At 47.2% G+C, this 12,629-nt stretch overlaps 1 protein-coding gene across 10 annotated transcripts in view; it reads left to right on the forward strand.

Moving 5' to 3' along the window:
- LOC139048619 (microtubule-associated serine/threonine-protein kinase 2-like) overlaps nucleotides 1–12,629 on the forward strand; it is a 705,675-nt gene that overhangs the window by 559,156 nt on the left and 133,890 nt on the right. For 9 of the 10 annotated variants that reach the window (XM_070523057.1, XM_070523063.1, XM_070523058.1 and 6 more), the window contains one exon: nucleotides 2,322–2,475. The exons of the other annotated variant lie outside the window; for it this stretch is intronic. In XM_070523057.1, the coding sequence (XP_070379158.1) occupies nucleotides 2,322–2,475 (154 nt within the window). The remainder of the gene's footprint in view (nucleotides 1–2,321; nucleotides 2,476–12,629) is intronic. 10 annotated transcript variants of the gene reach the window in all.

The raw sequence follows: 12,629 nt of genomic DNA on the forward strand, positions 1-12,629 counted from the left end.
TTTCGGCTGTTTCTGCATAAATGATACGCGGCGATATACACTGCCCTTTACTGCAAATGTACTTCCGCTGATACAGTTGGAATAATTGCATTTCGTTCATAGCCAAATACTGTGTTTATTACCTAGCATCTGGCAGAACCAGCTCACACGAGGACACCTTTGGAAAAAGTGCACACTCAGAACACTGTTAGGTGTGTGTGTGCTTTTCCGTTATGGAGCGTTTTGTGCACTTGTCTTAGTCGTACATGGATCACAAACTCAGCTACACTTCCGCCGTAGTAATTGAGGCCACTTTTTTTCCCACTAGGGCCTCCAAGGCGCCGCTCATATTTGCTCGCCCCTTTAGACTCTATTGTTGCTGGACGCAAAGGTCAACAGTGTCACATTCACACACAGCGTCTATTCACAGCGTCTTTACCCGAGGTATTCAGAAACCTGGATTGGGAAGTATTGGGGATAAGAGTTATCGGAGAATACCTCAGTAGCTTGCGATTCGCTGATTATAGTGCCTTGCTTAGTAACTTAGCAGACGAATTGCAGTGCATGCTCACTGACCTGGAAAGGCAAAGCAGAAGGGTGTGTCTAAAAATTTATCTGTTGAAAACCAAATTTATGTTTAGCAATCTCGGAAGTGAACAGCAGTTTACGATAGGTAGCGAGGCACTGGAAGCGATAAGGGAATACATCTACTTATGGCATGTAGTGATCGCGGATTCGGATCATGAGACGGAAATAATCAGAACAAGAATGAGCTAGGGTGCATTTGGTAGGCATTCTAAGATCATGAACAGCAGGTTGGTGTTATCCCTCCAGAGAAAAGTGTATTACAGCTGTATCTTACACGAGTACGTACGTACGGGGCGGAAACCTGGAGGCTTACGAAAAGGGCTCCAGTTAAATTGAGGACGAGGCAACGAGCTATGGAAAGAAGAAGGTTGGGTGTAACGTTAAGGGATAAGAAAAGAGTAGACTGGGTGATGCAACAAACGCGAGTTATTGATATCTTAGTTGAAATCAAGAAAAAGAAATGACATGGGCAGCACATGTAATGAGGAAGGAAGATAACCGAGGTCATTAAGCGTTACGGACTGGATTCCAATGCAAGGTAAGCGTAGCAGGGGGCGGCAGATAGTTAGGTGGACGGATGAAACTCGGAAGTTTGCAGGGACAACATGGCCACAATTAGCACTTGACCGGGGTAGTTGTTGAAGTATGGGAGAGTCCTTTGTGCTGCAGTGGGCGTAACCAGGCTGATGATGATAACATTGGCGAACCACACTGGGCCTCTCTGGCTGGCTTCCATCTGCTGCTCGTATGACATCGCCTAATAGCTCGCTCTCGGATGCCGAACGGCGGCGCTGTTTGGGAGCGATGGCTTGCACTACTTCACCCGAAGCAGTAGGGGAAGCGGCTTCGCGTGGGGGCTGCTGCTGAAGACGGCGAGCGGGCGACGACATGGAGCGTAGCGACAAGAGGTGGCACCTCACGCTGCGCATATGCTTTGCGCCGCCTGACAACCACATGGTCGGTCGCATCGAAGGGGAGTTTGGGTACCCTAAAGAATGATGCAGAAAGCCGGCTTGCGTCTTTGCCTTTATTATCTCGTTGAGTCCGAAAGTGCATTACATTGCAGAGCTGCTCACACGGGGCATCCTTGAGCCAGAAGGTACGCGTGAACACGGCCTCGTTGGTTTTGATGGATTTGTTTTAAAGCAAAGCTCTTTTGCGTTACCGTGCGTCCTGCGTGGCCTAATACGCAAATCAACCACAGCGGAGGACGGGCGCCACATCACCGCCGCAGGGTCCCTTTGCTACCACCACATGGCGCTCCCCTCCGCGCATCCGTGGAGGGGCTGGCCTTGCGGAAGAATGAAAAAAAAAACAGAATAACACAAACTCGTGTTTCGAGTCTCCAGCGGAGGACGTGCGCGACCTCACCGCCACTGGGTATCATGCACCGTCACCAAGCGGCACTCACCTCTACGCCGCATCCACGACAGTGGCGGTGCCGGTCGCTGGGGGAATAAAAAAAAAACAGAAAAACACAAACGCGCGTTCTCTCTTTTTATTCACTCGCGCAAAGCTTCTTTGTATGTAGATTCTGCTGAATGATCTTCTTACACGCTGGAAAATGTATTTGTCTGCCTAAATATGATTTCCTGATTGCAAGGCACGCAAAATAACTTGTTTACCTCGTTTTGTCTTTTTGTAAAATGCCGTGTATGTAAGACACGGCATCTATTAACCCAAGATGTCATGTCATAGACGGCCCACTACAAGTTCGAGAAACTTGGAATACCGTGCACCGATTTTCAATGCAGGTGGAGAGAGCCAAAGAGCCTATTGCAGTCTCTGATTCCTTTATGGAGACGACTGAGGAGCCTTCGTCTGAGATATCCTACGCACTTCCTCTGCAACCCAGTGATGGCCATCTGCTAGGAGCATTGATAGACGAGGAGCAGGATGGTGTCATCAGTGAGTCCAGTGACCTTCTTCGATACTGTTGCAGATCAATCAACCTGAGCCAACACATACGTCAGGCACCAAGGACGTGATTGGTTACAAATAAACGCACGGAAAATGAAAGAAAAAATGACAGAAAAGAAAGAAAAGTTGCTAGTGGCAACTTGAACGCACTTCCGTCACTGTAATTTCTGCGCTTCAGATTTAAATTTCTTGCCACCTTCATGATATAATTTCCTGGGTTGTCGTTCATAATTTATTAATTTTGAATAACCATAAAAGTTTAATTAAAATCAAACAGTTATGACCTCACACTTCTTCAAACAAACCGGAACACTATGTATGACGGTTGTCCTTCATGGCCCATGAAATTAAATATAAACAAGTGCAAGGCCATGCAATTAAGTCACACTAACATAATGCACCTTACTATCTGGTAAAAATAACCAGCCACCGGAATTATCAACGTTCTATAAGCATACTTATATATTTACATAATCAGCAACTTGTCTTGAAATAAACACAAGGAACACAATAAATCCACCAAATCTGAGCATTATTGCACTTAGGCTTAACTGTGCAGAAACATTTTCACATTGCCATCTTTCCCAATACTGCTACTGACTCTACGCTCACCTGAAGCTTGCCTTAGCGTTGTAAGACCACTACCATCCCACATTACCCTCGAACATCGAAGCAATACAAAACTGCGCGGCACCGTTTTATCGCGTCTAACGACGGTTGAACATCCAGCGCCGATGCGGCTTTCTTAACTTGCCACTCGCCGTAGACAATCTCGTATATACCTCTACCACAGGAGCAAGATAACCCATACTTGTTTCTCTTGCGGGTTCATCCCGCACCGTTTATATCTGCGCGTCTCAATCACCCTCAAAACGTCAGCATAGCAAGTAACACGGTGACGCATTCACTATCATTTTCAGCGCTGACTGGAATAGACAACAGAGAGAGAGAGAGAGTTAAAACTTTATTGTGTCCTTTATGGGGTCCGGGGGTGGCGGGAGTAAGATGCCTGGTAAGATCCCCCAATCTCTCCCTTCCTCAGACGGCGGCTAGTCCTTGCTCTCTGGCGATGTCTTTGGCCATCCGGATGACGCAGAGCTGTTCTCGGTCTAAGTGGAGCAGCAGTCTCCCACTGCTCGGCCGTAGTTGTGATGCGTGTAGTGTTAATACGGAGTGTGTTGGTGAGTGAGGCTTTGGGGCATTGTCAGATAATGTGGTCGAATGTGTACCTTGATTGGGAAGAATTGGGGATAAGAGTTAATGGAGAAGACCTTAGTAACTTGCGATTCGCTGATGATATTGCCTTGCTTAGTAACTCAGGGGACCAACTGCAATGCATGCTCACTGACCTGGAGAGGCAAAGCCGAAGGGTGGGTCTAAGAATTATTCTGCAGAAAACTAAAGTAATGTTTAACAGTCTCAGAAGGGAACAGCAGTTTACGATAGGTAGTGAGGCACTGGAAGTGGTAAGGAAATACATTTACTTAGGACAGATAGTGGCTGCGGATCGGGATCATGAGGCTGAAGTAATCAGAAGAATAAGAATGGGCTGGGGTAGGCATTCCCAGATCATGAACAGCAGGTTGCCATTATCCCTCAAGAGAAAAGTTTAAAACAGCTGTGTCTTACCAGTACTCACGTACGGGGCACAAATCTGGAGGCTTACGAAAAGGGTTCTACTTAAATTGAGGACGACGCAATGAGCTATGGAAAGAAGAATGATAGACGTAACGTTAAGGGATAAGAAAAGAGCTGATTGGGTGAGGGAACAAACGCGAGTTAATGATACCTTAGTTGAAATCAAGAAAAAGAAATGGGCATGGGCAGGGCAGGTAATGAGGAGGAAAGTGGGGAGTATCGCTTGTGGTAAGTGCAGTTGTATAGCACCGGGTTTGGGAAAGTTCGCCTCTGAAGCAGTCGCGAAGTAGTGGATTGAGATTTATTCTGTGTTTTTTGTGCTCGGGGGTAGCGTAACTCCGCTCTGCGGTAGTGGCGGACTCTTTCTCGCAACGTGACCATTCGATCCCGCGCGTGACAGCGATGCAGAAGAGAGGGCTCCTCAAGATCGGAAGGCGCAGGAGAAGGATGATTAGCGCGGTGTGCAAGTGCTGGAGTGGCATCGCGGGCAGCTTCGCTTTCAGCCAGACCCGAGTGTGCAGGGGCGGAGATGATCTGGACATGGCGTTGACTAGAGGGAGCAGTGCCGGGGAGTGTATTCTGCGCATGGGGCGCTATCAGTCCCCTTCGGTAGTTCCGAATGGCCTTTTTTGAACTGATGATAATGGAGTGTGCATTGGTAGAGGCGGAGACCAAAGCGATTCCCGTTTTTTCTCCTTCTTGGGGTTGAGTGGTGAGTATTGATGCGGTCGCGGCGAGGCGGTACTGCGAGCCCTCGACTACGACGACGGCCATGGCGTTCTGGGTGGGGTGTTCCAGTGTGTCGACGTGGGCTACGTCAGTGGCTTTGTCGTAGCGCTTATGCAGTCGTTTAACCTTGGGTGCACGTCGCTCCCGATTGTGTTCTGCACGCATATTGCGAGATATAGATGGCATAGCTAGCTGAGCGTGAATCTTCGGTGGGACGTGTACTTTTTGGGCGAATTAGGTAATGTAGGTTATACCTAGGGTGCCTAGAATCTGCCTGCCCGTGGTAGATTTGGCGAGTCGTTCGTATTGGCGAATACGGTAAGCTTCAATAAGCTCGTCTATGGTGTTGTGAATGCCCGAGGGCGTCCAGTTTCTCGTTATAGGTGGAAATGGGAAGATGTCGGCCTTGTTCAAGGGCCCTCTTGATCATGGTTCTCCGCTTTAGCTTGTCCGTTGCACTGAGTATAAGGTACGGGGAGACATAGGTGATCCTGCTTAGGGCGTAGGCGGTTACCAGGCGTATCAGGTTGTTTTCTTTCATGACGTGATGTGGATTGGCGATGCCTCCAATGAGGCGGGTGGTTTGCTTTACACGAGTATCTAAGTGCTTATTTTTGTGTTTCTCGCGTTTTGTGGGAGGCGTAAGCCAGGGAAACCGATGCTAGGTAATGTAGGTGTGCGTCGCTGACGCACGCGAGTTCTATGTTGGTGGGGGTCAGAATCTGGACGTGTACCTCTCCAATTGGGCTTGTATAGAAGGAGCTCCGATGTCTTTGGGAAGCACTCCAGGCCACGCAGTTCTACTTAAGCAGCAACCTCGTTGATGGTTTGCTGCAGCATGTCTTGCATGTCCTCGTCACTGCACCTGGTGACCCAGAGGGTGATGTCGTCTGCGTAGAGGCTATGCTTGAGGTTAAGGATGCTAGCTAATGCAGGCGGCAGTCCGATCAATGCCACGTTAAGCGAAAAAGGGGACAGAAGCAATCCTTGTGACGTGCCTTTGCTGCCGAAATAAATAATTGGCGACTACAACCCTCCGATGGTGATGGTGGCCGTGCGACCTGTAAAGAATCCTTGACGTAGTTATAAGTTCGATATTCAACCTGGAGTTGTGCCAGTTGTGTCAGTGGTCTTATGTGTGACGTTACCCAACGGCTTGGTTAGTTCTAGCCCTAAGATGACTCTGGTGTCCAGCTTGGAGCTTTTATCGCCGTTGATAATTTGGTGCTTGAGCTGAATCATAATATCTTGAGCAGAAAGTTTAGCGCGGATGCCAACCATGGTATTGAGGAACAGATCGTTGCTGTTTATATGTTTGTGTAAGCATCTGAGGATGATGTGTACGAGGGCCTTTCAGACACATGAAGTAAGGGAGGTAGGGCGGAAGTTTTCGAGTAGGAGGTGCTTCCCTGGATTTGGAATCATAATGAATTTGGCGTCTTGCCATTATGAGGGGAGGCGTCCAGTTTCCCGTTATGCGTTAAAATTAGCTGTGAGGGCTAAAATAGAATTTCCATCTAGGTTGCGAAGCATTATATCACATTTTAATAACTACGAGCAAACTACGGGTAAAGCGCTTCACTTAGCAAAGATTCTCAGGTCGAGCATCTGCGGCATGCGACGCTGTTGGAAATCCGGCTGCCTACATCCAGGCGTTCTTCTTCATTACAATGGCCACATCGGCAGAAGGAGCAATCCTGGCGACTTAGTCAGAAGATGGAGCCACTGAATCATGACAGGGCTTGAGCCGCTGGACATGGACGCGGCTACGATGAACCATGTCAGATGGCGGTGTGAGTGGCTCTATGAGGTACTTGATGGGAGAAGTTCGGTGCAGAACGCGGAATGTTCCTTGTATTTAGGAAGAATTTTTGAAGTGATTCCTGGCGTGCGGGTAGGTACCGACAACCAAACGATGGTTCCCGGGAGAAAAAAAGGAGTCGAGTTGCGAGCACCAGGTTTTGATTTCTGGCAATTTTGATCATCCGAGGTGAAACGGTGGGAAACTGACGACATGGTTCAGCTTGTCTTGCAGCGTCCAAGATTGGCAGGCATCCTGATGGCTCTGGGTGGTAGGGCAAAATGGTACCCATTGTAGGAGAAGGATGATGGCCATAAAGAACACAGAAGGTGAATGAACCGGTAGTGATTTGCGCTGTGATATTGTAGGCATAGGTGAAAAATGTAAGAACCAGGGCCCAATTGGAGTGGACAGATGTACTGTACATCGTGGACATGTAGCCAAGGGTGCGAATAAAGACTTCCGTGGCAGAATTGGTTTGCGGGTGATAGACGGTGCATGTGCGATGAACAATAGCGCATTCAGCAAGCAATTTTTCAACAACTTCAGACAGAAAGATGCCACCTCGGTCGCTCAGGAGTTGACGAGGACCTCCATGACGAAGCACAGAACGGCGCAGTATAGAAGTGGCAATTTCCTGTGCTGTAACAGCAGGGAGGTCAGCAGTCTCTGCATAGCGTGTTTAAGTAGTCGACGGCAACTATAATCCACCTGTTGCCGGACGTAGGCAAAGGAAGTGCGCCATATAGATTGACGCCGACACTACCAAAGGTTGAGATGGGTATGACAGGGGCTGAATGAAGTTCATCGGCTGGGAGGTGCGGAAAAAATTTGCGTTGCGGACGTTCACCGCAAGAGCGGACAAAATTCCGAACGAAGGTGTACATCTCCCGCCAGATGGAGCGATGCCGAAGTCGGTCATACGTCTTGGAAACGCTGGCGTAGCTACACTGGGGGTCCGAGTTTAATGAGGAACGTATCTCTGAGCTCAAGGCTCTCGCGTTGACGAGCAACCACGTACGCCGCTCTGGTGCATAGTTGTGTCGGTACAGGAGCTGATCACGCATCACAAAATGAAGAACTTTGCACCTAAGTGCTCGAGAGGCCCGAACTGTTGAGGTATCCACGAGAAGGTTGAAAAGGGATCGATTGGTCATTTTGTTGTTTGGCAGCAATAGTGTCAAAATCAAGAGGTGACAACGTGCGCTTACAGGGGGACTCACGAGTGGCCTTTGGCGAGACTGGGGAGCGGGAAAGAGCGTCAGTGTCTGTATTCTTCTGCCCCGAACGACACACCCCGCGTATGTCGTACTCCTGCTTCCGCAGGGCCCAGGGAGTGAAGCGGCCAGATTGGTCTTTTAAATTGGAAAGCCAACACAGCGCGTGGCGGTTGGTCGCTACATCAAAAGAGCGGTCATATAAATAAGGGCGAAACTTGCCAAGCGCCCAGACGATGGCCAAGCACTCCTTTTCCGTGACGCTGTAATTGCCCTCAACCTTGGTCAGCGTTTGGTTCGCGTAACCCACAACGTATTCTGCCTGACTAGGATAACGGTGTAGGAGAACAGCACCTAGGCCTGCGCCACTTGCATCGCTATGTACTTCAGTAGGAGCTTGATGGTCAAAATGGCAAGAATATGTGGTGTCGTGAGAAGACGGTGTAATGTGGTGAACGCATGGCGCCAGGCACGGGACTACGATGAGAGGTCTTCGGCGCCACGCAGCAGTTGAGTGAGGGGCGACAGGATCGAAGCAAAATTTCGAAACGAAGCGCCGGAAATAAGAGAACAAGCCGATGAAACTACGAAGTTCTTTCACTGTAGTGGGCTTAGGAAACGCAGAGACGGCGCGCAATTTCTCAGGATCTGGAAGAATGCCATGCTTGGACACAACTTGGTCGACGATCGTCAACTTCCGTGAGGCAACTGGACATCTCTCGATATTAAGCTGCAGACCGGCGTTGCTTAAGGAACTCAGTACGTGCTGAAGGCGGCGCCGGTGTGTTGCAAAATTAGGGGCGAACACCACGATGGCCTCAAGGTAACACACCATATCTTCCATTTAAGGCCGCGCAAAACGCAATTCATCGTCCTTTTGAGTGTAGCAGGCGCATCGCAATGTCTGAAAGGTATGACGGTGAACTCATATAGGCCATCTGGTGAAACAAAAGCCGTTTTTGGGCGATGGGCGATCTTTGCCACCGGGATTTGAAAGGCATCATCGTCAATTCCTTTCATTAGGTGCTTAATCTAGTCCACTTCGGACATGGCAGCATCATTGACGCGTTTAATAGATCGACAGCGTCCTCTATGAAACTATTGAATTTTTCAGCCGTGTCCATTGCGCGTGTGCGCAAACGCTGCTCGGCTCGGAGTTTGCGGACAGCGGAATGGGTAAATACCTCTGCAAAATCCGCCTTGAAGGTAGACCGCCTTCAGAAATCCGCCTCTTGGTTCCTGAGCCAGAAATTGGCGATGCACGCGAGATGCAAAAGGACGTGGGTTAGCTTGGTTGAGTCATCCCATTTGTTATGAGCGCTCAGCCTGTCGTAGGACGGAAGCCAATGTTCAATGTCGTTGTCGCCCGTTCCGCTGAAGATGGTAGGATCCAGGTGGCAAACACAACTAGCGCAGACAACAGGCGGCGACGGGAGCGTCTGCTGGTTGGCGTCTGGCATGGCGGAAGGTAGCGTCCGAGGGCGGAGTTCCAAGATGATAAGATTTGAAATGTACCTAGCACGTCCACCAATTATAAAGGAGGTTTCATACACGGCAGATAGATGACGGGTAAAGCGCTTCGTCGAGCAAAGTCTCTCAGCTCGAGCATCAGCTGCCTGTGATTCTGTTGGTGTTCTTCATTACACTAGTTTTATTATTATTTATTATTACTGCATTTGTATTTTAATAATAGACTAGAACGCTTAAGCACCAAAAACGGGCAGAAGGAGGAAACAGCTTTCTGTCCTTGTTGATTCGCGCTTCATTTGCAGTATGTCGAATCAATGAGACCGAGTTTCTATCCATCGCATTATTAACCCTTTGATTAGCAGGACTGCAACCTTTGTGTAATATTTTCTAGCACGAGAATGTATTGTGCCCGGCTCCACCAAGAAATATTTCGAGCACATAGGTCATGTGAATGACATCCCGAAAAGAGTACTCCAGTTGTCTCGTATTCGCTCGAGATTGCGCCATGCACGAGATTGTTTTGTGCCGAGCTTGATGAAGGAGGTTCTATAAAACGTCTGGAGTGGGAGCCCAAGCCGCTGCCACCAGGAGCAAGAGCAGCCGCCGGCGGCCATATTTCTAGAAGAGCGTGGCTCCAACACAGGCAGCCGCGGCATACGCGCTGCCCTCCCTGTGTTTACGGTTCCGCGAAGAAGAATAAAAAGGAACTACATTATTTATTTATTTTTATTTACTTTACCCTCAGCGTTTGCACATTACAGAGGGGAGGGGTATATTACAGACGCAAATTGTAAAAACAGTTGATACAATCACAATAAGAAGCATGAACAATCACCACCTTAATACAAAAATGAACTGAAACAGTCGCATCCAAAATAAAGCAGAGTAATTTGAACATCTAAAACTAAAACGACAATACCCAAAAAACAGAAGAACAAATTCAATACAAATATTTATTATTTAAAAACTTTTTTGTGAACAAAGAGACAGGGACAAGAAGTGGGGCAATACAAGGACGAGCGCTATCTAACAACTGGTTTTATGTTCGAAGAACTTCCTGCTTAAATACCCACAGATCTTCGCGATCTAGCCAAACAGAGCACGCCTATAGCTCCTATAACTCATCAGATAAAATGCCGTGGACCAAAGCCACCCGGTCAACATAAAAACATCAAGGCGCATGTAACAAACACTTACGATGAAAATACGTTATAGATGTGATGACAACAGCGAATTTTCTTTATCCCGCAATCAAACAGAAGGATGGCTGATACATTTTCCTTTTGTTTTTCAATCCAGTGCGCTTCCACAATTTCTCTCGCGGTTTAATTCTTATGCCTATACAACATTACGGTGCTACTAAGACACGGCGAGTAATCGTGTTCTTGACAACGCATAGCCAAATGGGTACCAGGGCCATGTTTCAGACTAGATAAGTTTTCCCTTAGTCTCGTGTTGATGCATCTTGAAGTCGGCCCTACCTATACCTGACCACACGTTATAGGAATCTGATAAACAACGTTTTTCAGACAAAAAACAAATTGGTTCTTACTTGGTTGTCTAACGCTACATTCATTCTTGGCGTCAATCTTTCTTTCGAACATATTTTGAACCTTAGAACACACACTACCTATTTTGTTTTTTGCCGAAAACACCATTTTACTTGGTAACTCGCAGCAACCTGTTTAAGTCTACGTTAAAGACCTTGAACATACGGAACCACTTTAACCTTGGAAGCCAAATCCTACTGCCTTTGATTCTTTGTGCGTTGTTCTTTATCCTGTTTAAGTTTTTTTTTCTTTTTCATTAGACTGTCGCATGACGCCAGCATGACAGCGAGCGGGTACCCAGCCTTACTCAACCTATCAACTTGCTTATGGAATGCATTGTTAAGAGCGTGGTGACATGACTTTATCAACACTGACCGGAAGTGTGAAATGACTATCCCATTCTTTACAATCCTGCAATGGTTTGAGGCATAGTTAACTAGCGGTTTTCCAGCTCGGGGCGAGAATAACCAACACACACGTTCCGGTAGAAATTCTAACTTGACGTCAAGGAACTGTAGCTTATTATCTACCGGTACTTCCGAAGTAAATGTCAAGCCCATGCCCAGGGAATTAAAAGCTTCTACTACCCTATACCTGAGAGCACCCTTGTCGTGACAGCCTAAAATCAAGTATTCATCGACATACCTGTATACCTTATATACTGCACGTTCCGAATCTTTTGCCAGTTCTCTGTCTATGCATCCCCAAAAAATGCTACTAAGGATGGGAGCTACCTTTGACCCGATGCACACACCCTTTGCCTGTAGATACGTTTCACCACAGAATCCTATATGTGTATTCGCTAAGTAAAAATGCAGAATTTCAAGAATGGATTCAATAACCATCCCTCACGTGTTGCGGAATGACACCCGGTCGTTCTCGTTTGTCATGCACTCTTCTACACTGCAGATTAGGGGCCCATGCGGTAAGGAATAGTATAGATCTTGAACATCTATGCTGAATCCCCATCTGCGACTTGTACTATACGATGCCAGAAAATTCACTAGGCCTTCAGAGTTTTTTAACAAGTACGGATCCTGTACTTCTTAGGAATTCAACATTTTATGTAGGAACCCCACAACCAGAACCTGCCAACACCCTCGCTCACACAGAATTGGCCTAAAAATAATTCCTTCCTTGTGTGTTTTTACCGTAAAAAACATCTCCAATTTCATTCCTTTTGAGTTCTTTACATGTGACGCAAGCTTATCTTGGTCACATTTTTTCAATAGCGCCACCGCCTTCTTTTTTACGCTTTCTACATTTACATCACATTTCGTAATGCAGTTATTCACCGCTAGGAAAGCATTTTCTAAATAACAATCATTCGGTACAACAATCAGAAAGCCTTCCTTGTCTGCTTGAACCACAAGAAGATCGTTCTCAACCAAATATTTAGCAGTCCTCTCAACATCAGGCTTGCATCTATCGCTTACCGAAGCTTTGGCCACCACGTCCACACATTCCACCGCACATCGTTCTTTTTCTTTCTCCGGTACACTCCTGGCAATATCCCTTGTAAGTGCTAACCTGTCGACGATGGAATAAATAAACGATAAAGGATAAAGTACAACGCACAAAGAATCAAAGGTAGAAGGATTCGGCTTCTAAGGTTACAGTGATTCCGTATGTTCACGGCCTTTCACATAGACTTAAAAAGGTGACTGGGAGTTACGAAGTAAAAGTGGTGTTTTCGGCAAAAAACAAAATAGGTAGTGTGTGTTCTAAGGTTGAAAA

Source organism: Dermacentor albipictus, chromosome 8 (genome assembly GCF_038994185.2).
Source record: "Dermacentor albipictus isolate Rhodes 1998 colony chromosome 8, USDA_Dalb.pri_finalv2, whole genome shotgun sequence".
In the NCBI taxonomy this organism is placed as follows: Eukaryota; Metazoa; Arthropoda; class Arachnida; order Ixodida; family Ixodidae; genus Dermacentor; species Dermacentor albipictus.